A 20,099-nucleotide genomic window follows, 5' to 3' on the forward strand; every position below is an offset into this window, starting at 1 on the left:
TGCCCTACTAAATTCTCAACAATTGCCTCACATCTAGCCATGCTAGTGTTGAGAAATCTAACTAGTATCAGTCTTCATAATCGTATTTGAGTCATGATGTAATGTCTTTTTCAAAAAGAAAGAAAAGAAAAATTATTGTAAGAGAAAAATTATTTATAAGCATGGGTTTCATGCTTTCTTTATTTTATTTCTAGGTCAAGGCCTCCATTGAAGGCTTCTAGGGTTTGTGGCATATGTCCTTGTCCATGTCATCATGCAAAAGACCCTTCTTGGGCTTTGTATGTCAAGAAAGAAGTTTATTTTTGGGTCAAAATTGTATTTAATGCCTCCTCCACCAAGTCGACATGTCCTCCAGCCAAGTCGGCCTTATCGAAGGAATTCGACCTCACAAAATGACTATAAAAGCAGTGCTACTCAACCTCATTTGGACATTCAATCAAGCAAGTTCGATCTATAGTTGCAAGAAGAAAGAAGTGTGAAATACCTAGAAAAGGAGATAACCCTAACGAAAAAGGAGACACTTGTCAAGCAAAAGGATGCCGGCATTCTCTCTGTTCTGCCACACGTGCGAGTTTATGGGTTGTTGCAGGAGGGCAGAAGTTGCATATCTACAGTAGGGTCAAAAATCTGAAGGAGGAGAGTTGAAATCTGGGTTTGTTGCAGGATTGAAGCAGTTTGACTAAAGTTGATGATTGAAGTTGGACTAATCATCTTGGGACACTGACTAGTGGATTGGAGGAGGTCTTTTGGTCTAGTCAAAGGTCTTGGTTATCTCATTTGATTTAGTTCTAAAGGAAAAGAATAGAAGTTTTGGGTTTTCCCCTAGAAGAGAAGTTTTAGCCCTCGCTGAGAGCATATATCCTATGTCTCTATTGTGTTGATCTTCATGTACTTATGTTTTTGATACCTGCTTGATGATAAGAAGATAATAAGAATTCAAAGATAATCACAAGTAACTATCAAGATAAGAAAATCTTTCTGCCTTTATGATTTTCTAACATGGAATCGGGGCTAAGGCGAAGAAGAAGGGAAAAGGCAGCTTGAAGGTCAATAGCACTCATCATCTTAAGGAAGGATTCAAGAGAAGAAAGGAAGTAAGTTTTCATCAAATAAGTTCACCTATGGCCTCATCAATGAAATCTGAGAACAAACTTCAAGGAGCCTCTAACTATAGAGCATGGAAGACAAGGATGGACCTCATTCTTGCAAAGAATAAAGTATGGGATTTTGTATTAGGAAAGGTCAACGAACCCTCAGATGATGCAAGAAAGGAGAAATACAAAGAAACTGACATTCTTGCCATGAACTTAATAGTGGATGGAGTAAAAGACAACTTGATTCCCTATATATCCACTCTAGACTCTTCAATAAAGATGTATGATGCTCTCTCTAAGCTATTTACAATCAAGAATATTGGGCAAGTAGCAAGTCTAAAGAATGAACTTCAAACAGTTAAGATGACAAAGGATGATACAGTGTCCTCATATTTTGTAAGAATTGTCTGTATTAGAGATGAACTGCAAGTAATTGATGAAGTAGTCCCTAAAAAGGAACTTGTGATTGTTGCCCTTCTAGGACTACCAAAGTCTTGGAATGCCTTTGGGGTTGGAAATAGTTGTTGGAAGAATTCTCCATACTTCGAAGAAATGTGGTATGCCTCTATACAAGAAGAAGTTCGTCTCTCCTTGGTAGAAGGAAAGCAAGAAAATGAAGAAAATGCCTCAAATTCCTATTCTACTCATGTCCAGAAGAAAGGAGGATATAAGAAGTTTAAGGGGCCAAAGAAAAATCAAGGGAAGATTGATCTTTCTAAAATAGAATGCTATCATTGTCACAAGATGGGTCATTATAAGAATCAATGCCCGATAATCCTAAGAACAAGAAGAGAGAAAGAGACCTAGCTACAGTTGCTACCGATGATAATCCTCCAAAGAAGTCTAAAGCAGAGGATTCTAAAGTTAAGCTTTATTCTATTAAGTCTCGTGTATCCTTTACTTATAATATAGGTTATTGTTTTAGTTTTTGTAGAATGTTTGTCTCTAGGATCAATCCTTTGATTTCTAGGTTTTATAGATTTAAAATGTTTTGTTAGAAGGTTCTTGAGTTGTTTTAATGAATTAAAGGGATCCCTCACAAGTCTAAGTTGATGTAAGATCAAGAGGGAGCTTCCCCACCTTTTTCACAAAAGATAAGTATCTTGTTCTTTATTTCTTTTCATTATTAATTCCCTCTATTTGTCTAAGTTTCATTTGTGCTTGTTTATAATCCTCTCTCTTGTGTTTTCCTTGGAAGGAAAGTTTGCAGGTATACTTTAAAAATGTCTACAATTAGGATTATGGCCATAAGAGAAGAAGAAAGAAGCTTAGTTGCAAAGGAAGCCCTTCAATAGTAACTCCTACAAGGTTTGTAAAAGGAGCAACTCAAGGTAAGTTTAAAACTAAGTAACACTAAAACGGATACAGATATGGGGTTTGAAGCGGATATGACAAATTTCCAAAAAAACTGGATACGATACAGCAAGGAAATGGCATATATATATATATATATATATATATATGACAAAATAATAATTTGTATTGTAACTTCTGTTAAAATTGGAAACTAGGGCCAAACTCTATGTGGGTCATCTTATTTATGGCAGCTGATATTTTTCTTGGATCCCTCTCATCGAGAGGTGTAGGATTGATCTAAAGATCATCCGATTCCGATAAGTATCTATGAAGATATGAATTTATTTTAATTATGGACAAATTGTCAAGTCGGCCAGCAACTTATGTAGGCTCAGAAGCCCAACAGTCATGTCTATTCAACCTCTACATTTTAGTATAAATAGAAAAGGACTTGAAGTCATTTGACACACACACACATACTCTTCATGTGATCTCCTCCTCTCCACGTCTTTGGGTTTTTGGTGAAGGAGAGACACCAAGAGTATACACTGGCCTAAGTAAGGATGATGCCCTAGCCACAGTAAAGATATGCCCTAGCCACAGTAAAGATATGCCCTAGCCGCAGGCTTATGAGGAGATCTACACGCGGAAAAGAGGAGACTTATATGTAGCATAAATAAGCCCCTATACGCTGTCCTAAGAAGGAGATCTAGCCACAGTAAATGAGGTCTCTTCACAGCTGGAAGAAAGACCTCTATACGCTGTCTCAAAAGGCTCAATCCGCAGATGAGAGGAGGGCTAATATAGGCCCTAAATGAAGGCCTGAATCCGCTGTCTATTGACCCTATACGCAGCAAGAAAGGGACTCTTTATCCGCAGTCAGAAAGAGGATCTATACACAGTCCTAGAGGAGATGATTTAGCTGCTGTTCTAGCAAGGAGACTTAACCGCAGTCATGAAGCCTAGACATAGTTGAAGGAAGCCCTTGCAGCTGACTTATGAAGAGGACCTATTCGCTGTCCAAGGGAGCTTCATATGCAGCCCTAATCCACAGTCAAAAGATAAAGTATAAACTCAGATTGCTGTAGGTGACAGCATGGTGATAAGACATTGTTACATAGTGAAGGAATGCATCTGCACCTATTTGCTGTCCAAGGGAGCTTCATACGCAGCCCTAATCCGCAGTCAAAAGATAAAGTATAAACTTGGATTGCTATAGGTGACAGCATGGTGATAAGACATTGTTACATAGTGAAGGAATGCATCTACTCTAGATCAGCTTATATAAACAACTGGGTGTTTGAAAGGGTTGACAACACAGTCAAGTCCTTATGATGCTAGCAAGATAAAGTATTGGAGGCCTATCTTGTTGCTAGGCTAGGCCATAGGCCATAGTCAACAACAAGGCTATTCTCAGGATTGCCTATCAGATGGACTGAGCTACTATGCTGAGGGTTAGTCAAATAACAAAGATGCAGCATGGTGATGATTGCAGCAGGATGGGGGCAGCAAAGTGATGATGGATGCTTGATGAGTACAGCATAGAATTCATTGAGTGCAGATCAGCAATGAGTACAACGTTGGGTGCAGATCCATGATAAAGAGCAGCTCAATTGTTGGAGCAGCTCAGTGACAGGAGCAGCAATATGAAGTGCATAGCATGGTCATGATAAGTGCAGCATGGTGCAGTACGTCGAGGTGCAGCAAGTGGACAAGATGCAGCACTATGATAGGTGAAGTAGTCACCTTGGAGAATCAGTTGAAGCAACATGTCCTCAACTAATCTCATATAGATATAGAAAGTCAAAATGTTGACTTTTGTTGTAAATGTACTATCTGCAGTTTACTTTAATGCTTAAGTGATTGCTAATCTGGAAAAGATATTAAGCTAACTGTGAAAATTGAAATAAATTGCTCAAGCATAGAACATACCTAAAATTAACAACTTCATAGTGTCAAATGTGCAGGAGGAGCACGATATGTTATAGTTTCTAGATATTTTTTCTTCTTACTGCTCTTAGCATCTTGCATAACTATATTTATATTTCTCTCTTTCTTAATAGCCTTCATATGTAGAGAAATTAATTCATATCCTATCTCTTTTATTTCATTTATATTGCTTTTTAATCTACTAATTACCCCCTAGAGCATTACTCCGACCTTCTGTTCTTTGGGAAAACTAAAGGAAATTATCTCTAATGTATCCAAAGACAAAGATTTATACTCTACTATCTTCCTTCCTAAGAGGTGGGTTTTTTAGTCATTAAGGCTTTATTTGGACTATGGATAAAAGGGTTAAAACCATGGTTCTCTCAATACCATATATCTAATACAATGGGTTCATCACATTATTGCTAACTACTTGTGGTCCCTTACATGATGTGGGTTAACCACTTTATTTATTAACTATGGCCCATCACATTATTACATTATTCCCTTGGGTAGCACCTCCCTTTGTACCCCATAATATCCCCCCTAGGTATACTACAGAAAATCTTTAAGAGTCTTATGTACACTCAAAAGGTTATGTTACATTACTTATGTTAAACCAGAAAACCTAGTTTCATTAGTCCATGGTCAACAACAAGATAATGGCCCCTAGTCTTACCTAAGACACTTCATCCATGATTGGTTTCTAAAAGTCCTTCCAAAATGAATTTATCATTCATCTTTTAATCAAATCTATTGTCATCATTTTAATACTTGCAACACTGAAATTTCTCCATCACGAGACTCGAAACATGTGGGGCTCAATGCTTGGCACCAATAGATGGGATCTGCAATGCATTGCGATGTTAGTATACCGACCGTGTAGAGCTGGGTTGTGATGGGCAGGGAGAGAGCATTTGCCGCCAGTTGCCGGTTTGATTGTGGTTAAAAGGTTTCATCACTCACAAAGTTAGGACTCACCTCACCACCCGACTAGAAAAGGAGACAAAACCAAAATGATACACACACAAGAGGGATTTTTGGACTCTCTGGACTGCGTTCCCAGGTCATTATGCCTAGCCTAATATTTCTACTAATTTAATCTATCGCGAACTCTGGAATTGATGAGGTCCATGGTGCATGTGAGGGAGAAGCGGCGAGTGTTGCGAAAGTGGCTACGTTTTGGGAGTAATCGCATTGCAAGGTGACGAACAGGTTGGTTCTTTCTTAAGACGATTTTCATGATCCGGATCCATTTCCAAAAATCCGGAAACAGAGACAAAAAAATTTGAAAACCATAAAAACATTTCCATTTCCGGATCCACCGTTTCCATTTTTTGAAACGGCTCAAAAACGTTTCCAAGGCATTTCATACAAGGATCATACCTGTTTCCATTTCGAAAACTCGGAACGGCATTTCTAGCAGTTCAAGGTGACGTTTCCAATAACTTAGGTTTAAAATTGCAAAATTTGTTGATATTCCTCATATAAGAAGGTACGATCATTTTGTCTTGCTTTATATTACTAACTCTCTCATGTCTAGGGTTTTGAATCATAAAGATTCTTATTTGTTAGGGTGATTTAGATTAAATAAACCCTTGTCATCCTCTTTATCCTTTGTTCACTTTGGTAAAACCCTAACCTTTAGGGTTCACTATAAAACCCTAGCCCTTTAATGTTTAGGGTTTATTAATGTTATGATGAAACCCTAACCTCTTAGGGTTTGTTGTTAGTGTCTAAGATATATGATGAGACCCTAGATTTTTTGGCTTTGATAAACCTAGAAGAGATACACTTATGATTCCTTAAATGCGATGTATTACAAAGCTCTTTACCTAATACCAAAAAAGCTAATTAACCACATGATACTAAGGTTGATAAAGGGAAGAAATTCACTTCAAGATTATTCTTATTTTGAGAATCAAGATTTGATGTCATTAGATCAGCATATGATTTAGCACCATTAGGCCTAGGGTCAAAAGCGCTAACCAATTGATCCCATAATACTAAGGTTGATAAAAGGAAGGAACTCACTTCAAGATTATACCTGTTTTGAGAATCAAGATTTTATGTCATTTAGCACAATTCTTACATTAAAAAAGAATCAAATTAAACCCTAAAAGAACGGTATCTCAACAATTCATTCAATGATGTCAAGTCTAAAAACTACAAAGATTAAATATAAATTTATTCACTTGGACATAAATAAATAATGGTTGTCAGTAAACCTAGAATCAAATGCTTCCATTTCCCATTATCAATGATAATCTTGTTAACCTGCGAGACAATTACAACAAATACATTTATAACTTTGAACTCCAAATACCATGGTTGTGTTACACATTCTAAATTTCTAATAGTACAAAATAAATAAAGCTTAATTGAATGTCACATGACATGGAAAAATGATATTTTGGCAACCATCAATCACTAAAGCATCACGAGTGTTGAATGAAATTGACCCATCTGGACTAAGTCGATGAGGGAATTAGATGTTCTCACATATATTGTTGCTCCATGCATTTGATCGTGCTTGCAGGGGGCGAGATTCAATGGTCGGTTTGAGTTTGGCTCTTTATATAACAAAGTCTCCTTTTTTAGATTCAAAGCCAACTGTGGTTGAGGCACCAATAGTCAGGGCGAGTTCAGTGCTCTGATCTATTTACTCAAGCTAGAACTTGTTTATCAGGTCGATTATTTGCAGGTCAATGGTGACTCGTCACTAACTATCAGTTGGATGTATGACTTAGTTCATGATCAATAATTCCCTCTATCACCAAGCAAAGCTATTGAAGGAATTAAAAGAACATTTCGAGCTCAATGATTTTCGACACCTTTATAGAGATCAAAATTTAGAGGTGTATCAACTTGCAAAATCTGGTCTAAATCTGGAAGATAATGTCTTTGTGCTAGAAGAATTTAAAAATCATATTACGCTGACTAGTAGGACAGATGTCTTGAACAACTTAAGTTCTATTGTTTGTTTTAGACAACTTTAATCCCTAAAACTTTAGATTGGAATCCTCAAGAAGCCTAATAGATATTAGCCTACTAAGGTTGAAGGCTAAGAAACCATATTCGTCCTCCCCCCCTCCCCGTGTCCCGAATCCCACGTGTCGGACACATGTCTGATTCGTGGGTCGAGTGTGTTTGAACACATGGGATTTGCTAGGCCCGCAAATCAAATTCGCCCAGCCAATGTGTCTCGATTTTGGGACACGTGTCCCTCTAGAAAAGCATGTCTCAAGTCTTTAAAAGCACGATTTGGGCCGCTTTCTCTTCATTCTTATGTCTCTCTCTTGTTGTGGGTGTGTGAGAGCAAGTAGCAAAGGGTTTAGGAGCATTATGGAGGTGATTCAAGAAACGGGTAAATGCATTTTGCTTCCATTTTTTTTCCATTTTTGCTACAATAGTTTGCCTATCCATTTTGTTTACATGCTAGTGCATTTTTTCTTTATTTTTTTACAGCATTCATGGCTCAATCAAGGGCAGCAAAGTTGGGGGAAAAGAAGGAGAAGAATGTCCCCATTGGTGATGCCCCTCCTGGTCCAATTTCATCAAGGTCTACAAGTGCATTGGCCAACTTGGAACTTAATATGCTAGTGCTAGAGCCTATCACTTTTGATGATGGTGATACTCTTGAGGGATCATCCTCCACACCAACACATGCAAAGATTGCATTGGATACAGAGGAGAATGATGCAGAGGAGAGCAATGGTGAACATGACAATGATGTTGATTTTGATGATGATGATTGATGAGCTATTGTAGTGTTTAGATAGGATTTTTGCCCTAGATTTTTTTTAAGAAACTAGGGTTTCACAACTTTTCTCAAACTATTTGATTCCTTACAAATAGAATAACCTTCACAAAAGGCTTTCAATATGAAATACACTTAACACACAAATAAGATAACCTTCACCAATAGGCCCTTCAACATGAAATAAACTTAACACAAATAAAATAACCTTCACAAATAGGCCTTTCAATATGAAATAGAATTTAACAATATAATACCACGATTACCCCAATTCAGTCCCAGCAAACCATGATAAATTAAAAAGAACACCACTTCAACTTAATATACAGTTAGCCCCAAGGGTTAGCTCAGTTGGTCGAGTCCCCGTAGTTAAGTACCTCATCGATCGGGAGGTCACAGGGTCAATTCAGGTTAGGCCCTATTAGTTTGGCCGATGGAATTTAAAAGATTCTGCTCGGGGTTGATCTGCCCAGATTTTTCCAAGGGAAAAAAAACTTAATATATAGTCTGATAATCAACACATGATGGTTCCACTAAATCGAAATAACCTAGACACCATAGGTCTATATTGATGCAAATGTAATTCACGTGCTTCCTGAAACTTTGTTACACTGCTATAGATTCGCACTTCTTTTCATACTTCGAATCTTGGGAAGTTCGATCCAAGAAACCCTTTCACGCCTCAATTCGCTCTTCAGGAAATTCGAGTTTCGGGTATGCCCTAGAGTCTTCGTTAGAATCTCTGGTGCTTTATTACCTTTCTGATATTCCTTAGATGCTCATGGTCACCTTTTACCTACTAGACAAGAGTTGAACAAGATCATTAGGGAGGACATCTACAGGCAGTTCGTTCAAGACACCTCGATCAATCCTCTGGGAGGGTTGCGCCCAAAGATGGCCTTCCACATTGAGCAATTCATGGAGTTGAGAGACGGGCTCATTCTTCGACCCTAGTATACGTTTCACCACTAGATGCATGCTCTTCGCATCCCTCTAGACCAATACAGAGTAGGTTCTCATAGACTTCAGGTAGAGATGGACCACCAGATTGATAGACTAAACAGAATCTGTCAGGTATGTCTTTTACAGGAAGTGGAGACCAAGGTGCACTTCATTTTTGGATGCCCTATCTATTGCGAGATTAGAGGAAGGTTCCATGGCTTGTTTAGAGATTCTCAGACCCTTGTCGACTTTTTCAGGTATCCCGATCAGAGATGTTTGGCCCTATATATGCAGGAGCCTCTCAGGTTCCGAGTGCATATTCTTCAACCTCCCATCAAACTAGAACCCACACAGACGATCGCGACATTTTTTAAGGTATTGTTGTTAGACAGAGGCACCAAGAGACCGATTGATACCAGTACATATCCAAACTCTAGATCAGTGAGGATCCATGGGACCTCACCCCGCCACACGAGATCTCGGCAGTAGATATGTCTCGGATCCGTTCATAGGAGATGGATTAGGTCATCCAGACCTCAGCAGTGTGCGAACTCCCCCAGGCAACGATTTAGTGGACAGTCCACACTTTCCATTGGCTCTTCATTGGGCCAACAGACTTTGTTGAGTTTCTTCAGTGTTCTTCATTCAACCTCGGATGTTAGGAGAGATGGGTCTAATCCTCAGACCCGTTAGCTCCTGGATCTTCTCTGCCAGGGCATTTCATGCATTGTATCGTTTATATTCATGCATTGTATCTTTTATATTCATGCATTGCATCTTTTATAGGAGACAGTTTGGTTCCCCCGCATTTTATGGACATCACTGTACTCAATAGTCCCTTTGACCTACTTTGTGGTTAAGAGTTGAACATAAATATAATTATCTTATCTTACCTACCAGAACTTCGGATTTATGGAGTTAAGCTTCAGAAACCCTGTGAGAATTACTAGTGAAGATGTATTCCAGTCCATTTCAAGAAATGTGAAATGGGTCTCAAGACGGATCTTGCTGACCCTCAAGAATACGAATCCCACCTTTGAGAGATCTCGGTCCCTTCCTTAAATGAAGTTCAGTGGTGCTTTTGGACGAAATTTGGTCTGACTGTAAAAAGGATCGGGATTAGTGCCCCAGTCAGAGCGGAAATATTCGTGGCTCAAAGTTATAATTGTTGAAGAATGTAACTAGGTTCGGTCTTCATAATTTGTACTTGAGTCAAAATGTAATATACTTGTCAAAAGAAAAGAAAAAAGAATTTTTATTATTATTAAATTAACTTGTTAAAGCATGGGTTTCATGTTTGGGTCAATTGTCATAAGTCAAGCCTCCATTGTAGGCTTTAGGATTGAGTCAAAGTCTATATTATCATGTTGAAATCCTCCTCCATCAAAGTCTCCTTGTTGTCGGCCTCAAAAAGAATCTCCATCAAGTCGACTTCCATAAGGTGATCACATGTCGGCCTATATAGACACAACTATTTGAATTCTCATGTTGGCTAAATTATATTGGACAACCACTATATATACAAGCACAAGGTCTTCACATTAACTTCACCACAGAGAAGCGCAGATAGGGATTTCAGAGACATAAGTTTCAGTGTCTTCACAATGAAAAGTTCGGATATCACAGTGTGCACAATTCGGATGACTTCAGGAAAACGGTCTCAATGCTATTACAGAAGGAGAGGTACGTTGTCATTACATAGATGAACTTGCATTACAGTGACTACAGGATTCGGTGCTATTACAGTGACCTCAATTCGGTGCTCTCACATGACCAAAGTGACCTCATCTCAGTGTTATTACAATGACCTCAATTTGGTGCTCTCACATAACCACAGTGACCTCATCTCGATGCTATTACAGTGACTTCTGTTCAATGCTATTGCAGTGGTGCTTTCACAGTATCTCGGTGCTATTATAATGGTGCCTATCACAGTGCATGAAGGAGCTCGGATTGGTTGCAGAGGTGATCTCTTCAAAGACACGAATGTGAAGACTGACTGCTATAGGAGCAATAGAACTGAATCATGACAAGGTTAACTTGATGGATGGAGGTAGTCTCGAGTCTAACTTGTAAGGCTCTTGGTCGTCTCATCTTGAATCTACTAAAGGAAGAATTTTGACTGGGTTTTCCCCTAGAGTGGGGTTTTTCCCTGGCAGCGTGCCTACATCTTGTGTTCTCTTCTATTTGTTGTTTCGGCATTAGTCTTGATGATAAGAAAAGATAACTCGAAATAACAAATAATAATAATGAAAAACATCACAAGATAATGTCATAATAAGAGAAATCGTGTAACTCCCACTCCTTGGATTTCTCAACATGGTATCAAAGTTATGGTCAAGGTCAAAGGCAGTTTGAAGAAGGCCAGTTATGGGCTAATAAAACTAATGGAACTAAGATTACAGTGAGCATATTAAAGACGCCAAGAAGAAGAAGGATTTTGGTATATCTTAAAGAGACAGAAAGCAACAAAATTTCACAGTGAAAAAGTCAAATCATTTCAGAGAGAAAGATGATCTCACAGTCTAGAAGAAATGTGACTTCACTCCTCAAGACAGTGATATAATCCACAGAAACAAGTGAAGTTCAACCAAAATTTCAGTGAGGAATTTGTAAAAGTTGTAGTAATGAAGTATAAGGTAAACACAAGTCTCAGCAAGACAGTTCGAATCAAGTTTCGATGAAAAATCATAAGGAGACAAACACGTATCATTGAGTACGCATAATCTCATAAGTAAATAAGGATTACAGCATGATGTAAGCTAAAAGGAAGGGTTTGATATGTTAAAGCACTAAGTGCTCAAACAATGATAAGGTCAAAGCAATGAAAAATATTATGTCTTCCACTCATTGAAGGGATGGAACTTGGTACAGCTACCTACGAAGATCTATTAAGTACAAGCACAAGGAACCAGTTTAAGAAAATCAAGTAAGTATTCCGTACTCAATAAGATGCACTTGCAACAAGTCTAATAAAATCAGAGGTATGCAATTCACAAGGTACGTATGTTCATAAGCGTTTAAATTTCTATTATCTCTAATGGTTCATATAATCCTTATTTATAACTAGTCTAGGATAAAGAGTGTACTCTTTAGATAACATATTAAAACCGTAATCCTCTTCCTCTAGGATTTTACAAGTAATCTAGGATTCCAAGCAAAATTCCTTGACTAAAAGAAGGAATAAATTTTCATAGGATTCCATCCTCCATGGTTATGTAGGAAATCTAACCTGAGAAATTAAATCACGTTCTTGGTATCACATGTTTTGCTTGAAAGTGTGCATTACAGGTATAGAAGATCTTGGCTTACGCTTCAAGAAATTCCTACAAGGTTTGCCAAGAGACATCTCCAGGTATGTCTTAAACTATACACCTTATAAAATTCTCTTAAAAGTACGTTCATCTTATTTTTGTAATGTGCATTACATTACTAGCATCGTTATGTCTAGTTGTCTCGAATCATAAATATTTTTGTTTTGGGTGATTCATCTTTTGATAAATCTACCCTCCCTTCATCCTTGATTGTTCTTATAGAACCCTAGACAGGTTCTCTGGAAACCCCTAACCTAAGGGTATGTTGAAAATGAACGAAACCCTAATCTAATTAGGGTTATTGATGGAATCTAAAGAAATTGCTATTATGTTTGATATTTTGATGATGTCATGTTTGGGGTTTTGGTCTAATCATGAAAACCCTAATTTATTAGGGTTGAAATGGTGTTGTCTGAAATCCCAAACCCTTGAAGTGCTGGTAAAGTAGGGTTTGCTATGTTATGAATTGAAACCCTAGATCCTTAGGGCTTGGTTAAGACTATAATGAAAACCCTTGCTATGTACTTAAAGATCCTAGGAATGAAACCCTAGGTATATGTTCATTTGGTTGCAACCCTAGCTTGGTCTAGGTTGGTATATGTCTAAATATGATATTGCCTAACATATGTTATGCTTATGATTGATGATGAATTCCTAGATATATGTGTTAAGCTAATTATTAATGGTCATAAGTCCTAGGGTTTGGAAACAAGCCCTAGTCAAAGTTTGATGGTCTAGGATGATGTTGTTTGGAAAATCTAGGGTTTAGCAACTAAACCCTGGTAGTAGTTAAATTCTCTAGTATGTATAATCGTCTATAATTTATAAATCTATATAGTGATTACTGAGAATTTGTAGATGGAAATCTAGGGTTTACATCAAACCCTAGTAGATGTTAGTCATGATGTTGATTAAGTTGTGAATGGTTTTGATTGTTGATGCTCATGTATAAAATCTAGGGTTTACATGAAATCCTAGTAGGAAGTCTAACATATGAAATTTGAAAATTGTTAGATGCATTAATCTAATTTGTTTCTAGGGTTTGTTATATGAAAGATCGTGTCATGTCATTAAAAGAATATTGAAACCCTAGATATAATGAACTTGATATCTTGATGAGTTGTGGATGTGATTTAGGGTTTGTAACAAAACCTGGGCAAGAAGTTGAAGTATTGAAGTATAGTCTCTTGCTAATTATGTTTGTAAATGCTTCCATTATTATAAGATTTTGATATGGCTAACTTCATGCTTCTATAGATTTGGTTGTACTTGCTATCTAAATTGTGCAGGTACACAATCTTCAAAATGGTGAAGATGTTCGTTGATGTGATAAGCATGATGTGAATAATGATGGTAATGATAACTCCGATGAGATTAATAATGATGGTAATGATAACTCTAATGAGATGGTTGGAAGCCACGAAAGATTCTCCAATGACGAAAAGAAGAAGTTGATCTCCCTGAGTTAAGAGGGAGCCTAGATAGAAGAAATCTCCCTAAGTTAAGAGGAAGCCTGGATAAAGGAAATCTCCCTGGTTAAGAGGGAGAGCATAGTTTTGATTGGAGAATGAATTCTAAAGGATATGTTGTTGCATGTGAAGAAGGAAAGCAAAGTATATGTTTGAGGAATCTTTTGTCAAAGATTCGGTTGATAGTCCTACTGAGTTGTGAAGCAACATCTGTTGTCTAAGAAACCTCGAAGGTTTGTGTTTGATTATGTATATGTGAAAGTATATTATTGATTGCGGTTGTGTTTGTACAGGTAAATCTCTCAAAGGTTTTGATAGCATGCTAGTTACCAATCAGTTTGATCGAGAGATATTTATTGTCCTTGATCTGCCAGATCAATGGGTGTTGAGGCTTTGCGAGTGAAGCATTGTCTGGACTTACATCTGGCCGACACTTTGTGTTGATGCCTAGGTCCCGAAGTTGGAAGGGTGGCGTTGGTCATTGACCTCTAACACACACCTGGATCTTTGGGTTGATCGTTCGCAAGTAAGCCTGATGGTACCTAGAGAGGTTGAAAGCTTGAGTCCATCTTAGTCCTTCCCGGATAGATTTCCCTGGTCAGGAATCTAGTACATGGCATTGCGGTGCCTAAAGTGTTGAGAGACCAATGGATAAATTGCCCTAGTCAAGAATCTAGTCCATGGCATTGCGGTGCCTAAACTTCTTCGCAGATGATGTGTAACCTCCTCTTTGATTATATGTAAATATGAATACCTCCCTAGTTAAGAGGGAGTGTTGAAGAATGTAACTAGGTTCGGTCTTCATAATTTGTACTTGAGTCAAAATGTAAATTGACTTGTTAAAGCATGGGTTTCATGCTTGGGTCAATTGTTATAGGTCAAGCCTCCATTGTAGGCTTTAGGATTGAGTTAAAGTCTAGATTATCATGTTGAAATCCTCCTCCATCAAAGTCTCCTTTTGTCAGCATCAAAAAGAATCTCCATCAAGTCGGCTTCCATAAGGTGATCACATGTCGGCCTATATAGACACAACTATTTGAATACTCATGTCGGCTCAATTATATTGGACAACCACTATATATATAAGCATAGGGTCTTCGCATTAACTTCACCACAGAGAAATTCGGATAGGGATTTCAGAGACATACGTTTCGGTGTCTTTATAGTGAAAAGTTCAGATATCACAGTGTGCACAGTACGGATGACTTCAGGAAAAAGGTCGCGGTGCTATTACAAAACGAGAGGTTTGTTGTCATTACAAAGATGAACTCGCATTACAGTGACTACATGATTCGGTGCCATTAATGTGACCTCAATTCGATGCTCTCACATGACCAAAGTGACCTCATCTCGGTGCTATTACAGTGACATCAATTTAGTGCTCTCACATAACCATGGTAACCTCATCTCGGTGCTACTACAGTGACTTCAGTTCAGTGCTATTGCAGTGGTACTTTCACAGTATCTCGGCGTTATCACAGTGGATGAAGGAGCTCGGATTGGTTGCAGAGGTGATCTCTTCAAAGACACAAGTGTGAAGAAGATTGACTGCTACAGGAGCAATAGAACTGAAGCATGACAAGGTTGACTTGATGGATGGAGGTAGTCTCAAGTCTAAGTTGTAAGGGTCTTGGTCGTCTCATCTTGAATCCACTGAAGGAAGAATTTTGACTAGGTTTTCCCCTAGAGTGGGGTTCTTCCCTGGCAGTGTGCCTACATCTTGTGTTCTCTTCTATTTGTTGTTTTGGCATTAGTCTTGATGATAAGAAAATATAACTCGAAAGAACAAACAATAATAATGAAGAACATCATAAGATAATGTCATAACAAGAGAAATCGTGTAACTCCCACTCCTTGGATTTTTCAACAATAATCTGTTCCCAACAATGTCTTTGTTTAATGAGTGTGACCTTTGGAAATTACGTCCTGCTCCATAATACGTTCAGACTTTGTCCAACCTCCAGGGGTTGTAATATTATGCCGCAGAACTGATCACTAAGATGTGCCACTGCTTCTTAATTATTAAAAAAGAAGAGAAAAAATTGTGCCAAATCCTATGCCAAAACAAGATAGACAAATAAAATGCAAAGATATTTATCAACTAGGGTGGAAGCTTTCACCACCGAAATTGATAGGAGAGAATGGGTCTTAAAACCCTCAGAGCTAATGCTCAAAAAAAAACCAAAAGAATTGATCCACACTGATGATCAAAATGAATCCAATCCTCGTTTATTTATAGGCTTCCTTGAGGGGTTTCATCTTCATAAATGGTTGAGAGAATCTTACTCAAAACCCCAATTTTCGGCTTTTCACCTAGCTTCCCCAAAACTTGCCCAGCAATGGGTATATTTGGGGCTTTCCCCTTTTTAGGTGGACTATAGCCTACGGGGGTGGATAGGCTAATGAGTCCTATTTGTCCTCAATTCGTTGAGGACATTACAGCTACCTACTACCTTGTAGTTGTTTTGTATTTTCCATTGGCATTGCTAGTCAGGAGTCCTCAGGACTCAGTACCTATGTAACACATTTTGATTTTGATAACTTAATGAGAAAACTGCATTTTCTTGTCTTTCTCCTATTAGATCATCGATGAATCTGTCACGATTGTATTTCTATGCATAATGTTACAACTTACAAATTTTAATTTACAATGTAGAATCTAGATCTATGTCTGAATTTGTATCATCATGACAATTTCTGTAATGTGAAATCATTGACATATATATATATAATGTGTCATACATGTCCTGTTCCAGGGGTCTACGTGCCCGGAAACTTGAATTTGCATGTCCCGTGTCACTGTTAGGTGACTTAGGCTGAGGGTTTTTAATTACTTTTTAAGACATCTATCTCTCTCTATACTGGTGCTGTTGCAGCTCGTCTGGATCTGGAAGATAATGTCGTTGTGCTAGAAGACTTTGAAAATCATATTATGCTGACCAGTATGACAGATGTCCTGAACAACTTTTAAGTTATGTTGTTTGTTTTGGATGATTTTAATCCCTAAACTTTAGATTGGAATCCTTAAGGAGCCTGATAGTTTCTAGCCTCCTAAGGCTGAAGGTTTTTGATTACTTTTTAAGACTTTGATCTATCTCTATTATTGGCGTTGTTGCCCATGATGTATGTATTTTGTTTCTACTTGAATAAGAATAAACTATTTCTCAGGGAAAATAATGTTGCTCCATTCTATTTCAAAACCCCATTGCTGGAGGTGAAGGTGCTCCTGATTACTCATGCATATTTTGGGGTAGTTGGATCTTCAATAGTGACTTGGATTTGGCAAACTCCGATAATGAGTTTTGTCTGTAAGAGTGTTTTAGTTTATCGAATATGGATTCTCGTCTTCTCAGTATTCTTCTCCAGATGATTTAAGCCTTCATTCTTTTTGATGATTAAATGTTCGATTAAAGATTGAATGCAGTAATATTAAATATTCCACTCTGGCTTTACCAATTTTACATTTGCAGTTTTGGAGTTTGATTCAATAAACAATTCAGATCTGATAATGCTCCCAGCACAAAATAACTTGATTTCTTGTAAGAACATTCATTAGCCCAGTTTATATCATCTATTAAACATAAATTAGTCTTAGCAGGGTTTTAATTCAATCACTAGACCGATGCACAGATGGTCTCTGCTCTTGAGTTTAGGTTGGAAGGCTTGTTAAGACTTCCATTTTTATGAGATTAACCAAAATTTAAACATTTAAAAATTCTTTAAGTTTAGAATTTAGCCTTTGAGAATGAAATAAATCTGAAACACGCTCTTTCCTTCAATCAATTTTGGTGCCGTTAGGTCCAGTAAATACTTTTGGCCCTAAGTCCTTCTTGGTGCCGTTAGGTCCAGTAAATACTATTGGCCCTAAGTCCTTCTTGGTGTTTAAGTGAGGAACTTGTATAATATCATAGTTTTAGAGTAGCGTTGAGATAAATAAAAAACAATGTTTTGATATCGAGTCCTTGATGAGTCAATTCACAAAATACTCTTCGGCCTTAGCTTTAGGATTCTTAACCCATCCCACTTCGAATACAGACCTATGGATTTTAACCTTGGCATCTAAAAGAGATCTAGATATTAATTGTTGCACCAATTAAGGATCACTGGATGCATTATTGCACTTGGTTTTGATCCTAGGCCACTTTTGGTTCAAGACCTTGTTTAGATTGTCCTTCACTTAAGGTTGACTTTGCCAGACAATTTTGAATCTCAATTCATTAAATACAAATTTGAATCTCAATTGATTAGACCTGGTCCATCTTTCTAATCGCTCTTCACCAACAACCTTACAATCCTAGCTATACCATAGGGCCAATTAGAGTTCTGATATTTTGGCTTTGGCTGTTTCCTGCGTAGAAATATTCAATTCCTTGCGTTAACACTTGTGGTTCAATAGGATGTCGAGCGTTGCATGAATTGGCTTTATGTCTTTGATCTTAGGTCGGTCTGTCTACTGTCTCGACTCTCGCAAGAATGTTGACTCGGTTTTAATTCGAACGGTCAGAATTTGTGATCAACTGAGCCCTGCACTCAAGCAATGCTACCCAAGCTCTAATGGCTATATGGACCGCAGTCTGGGGCCCATTAAGCAGTAACAGCTACTGGATCTCTTCAATATGGAGCTTCATTGTCCATTTATAGCTATCCTCGCCTTGGCAATCTGGTTTTATAGTTTTCAGTTTATTATGGTATAGCTTAGCCATAGCCTTGGTAATTTAGTTTAAGACTCTATTGAAGTTTTAAGCATAAATGTATGAATTTTAGAGCCCGCAAAGTAAATTTTTTTTCCCTAAACCAAATTTCGCCAGCAATACCGAAAATTCGATACTCGTTCTACAGAAGCCCTGCCCCCTACCCGCACCCATTTCTTCCCTTGGTAACAGTACTTAGGTTACAAGACATCACCCAATATAGCTTCGCAGGCATAGGAATCTGTGAATTGACTATATGAAACCGCATAAACCCTACCCTGCTTTCATATTGAATAGGGGAAAAATTGATCTTAAAGGAAGAACAGAGACAGATTTATGAAAGCAAAAAGTGTGTAAAGGGTACCACCTGTGACATTGCGGCCAGGATGACGAACGACGCAGTCCGATCCAGCTGCCATACATTTGGTCTTGCCGCATTGAGCACAGGCAGGGATTTTAGGAACGGAGCCGCAGAAGTAGCAGAAGGCCCTGTTCTTCTGGGGTCGTTGGCAAAAATCGCAAGTATAGAGAGCATTGCATGGATGTTTGCCCAAATCAATCTGGAATTGCTGTTGGGAAATGGCCTTCTGCCTCGCCCTCTGATTCTCTGCCTTCTTTCTGGCTCCTGTCTTCCGCTTTGGCATGTTTCTTTCTGACGAATCTCCTCTGAAAGCTCGTCTCAAAAAATCCGGTGTGCTATGAAATCTTTGATTGTTTTGGTTTTGGTTTATTCCCTTGTGACAGATGCTATATAGTTTGTGTTCTGTTTGGCGATGTGCTATGAAGCCTTTGATTGTTTTGTTTCTAGTTTATTCCTATCTATCAGATGTTATATAAACTTGGTTCTGTCTGGAGTATATAGACAGTGGAATAAGCCCAGACGTTTTGCCACTTTTGCGTTAGCGAAATGAAACCATGAGATTCAGGGTTTGAGGCGGAACGATCCACTTAGTTTTTGGCCTCTTTTGAATCGATAGATGCAAATCCAAAGCACAAGCACATATTCCTACTATATGCTGACTGTATCATGTTGGAATTTGACTAATGGTTTTCTTGAATTCGAGGGATTGAATCCCACGCAGAATTGGAAAAAGCAATTGGTTGTACAAACAATATCTAGTAATTTCAGGCTCTCTCTTTATTTTTCACATATTCATTTATATTTAATAAAAAAAACTATATAGTAAGAATAAAGGGAAAGGTTAAATAAGGGAGAATATAGAAAAGAGTTTGGTTTATTGAGAATATAAAAAAGAGTTTTGTTTATTGTGCACAAGACACTCTATAGTTTAGGATAGCAAAGAAAAGAAAATGTTAAGTAGCATCGTTTAGGATAGGAAAGAAAAGAAAATGTTAAGTAATGTGATGTTATGTTATATTGATTTAATCAAATTATTTAATATATATATATGTGGATTAGGAAATATGGTATGTTATTATGGATAGAGGATATTTTCAGATATCAAGATTTTCTCAAAGGGTTTTTAATATGGAATCTGGTAGCAAGTAACCGAGACCTCATCAACCATCATTTTTTTTGGGAAATTAGAAATGGAAAAACATCGTTTTTCTCACAAGATTCCTGGCAGTAGTAGAGAAAAGTT

At 37.8% G+C, this 20,099-nt stretch overlaps 1 protein-coding gene across 2 annotated transcripts in view; it reads right to left on the reverse strand.

Annotated features, from left to right (window-relative positions):
* LOC149236609 (uncharacterized) overlaps positions 1-19,621 on the reverse strand; it is a 57,313-nt gene extending 37,692 nt beyond the window's left edge. Inside the window, exon 1 of one of the 2 annotated variants that reach the window (XM_089372438.1) lies at positions 18,863-19,621. In XM_089372438.1, the coding sequence (XP_089228564.1) occupies positions 18,863-19,139 (277 nt within the window). In that variant the 5' untranslated portion in view covers positions 19,140-19,621. The remainder of the gene's footprint in view (positions 1-18,862) is intronic. The other variant, XM_089372439.1, reaches the window with a different exon arrangement.
* Positions 19,622-20,099: the final 478 nt, after the last annotated feature.

The sequence above is a fragment of the Pinus tabuliformis genome, chromosome 8, assembly GCF_031772625.1.
Source record: "Pinus tabuliformis cultivar Carrire ecotype Pingquan chromosome 8, CPIR1, whole genome shotgun sequence".
NCBI lineage: Eukaryota > Viridiplantae > Streptophyta > Pinopsida > Pinales > Pinaceae > Pinus > Pinus tabuliformis.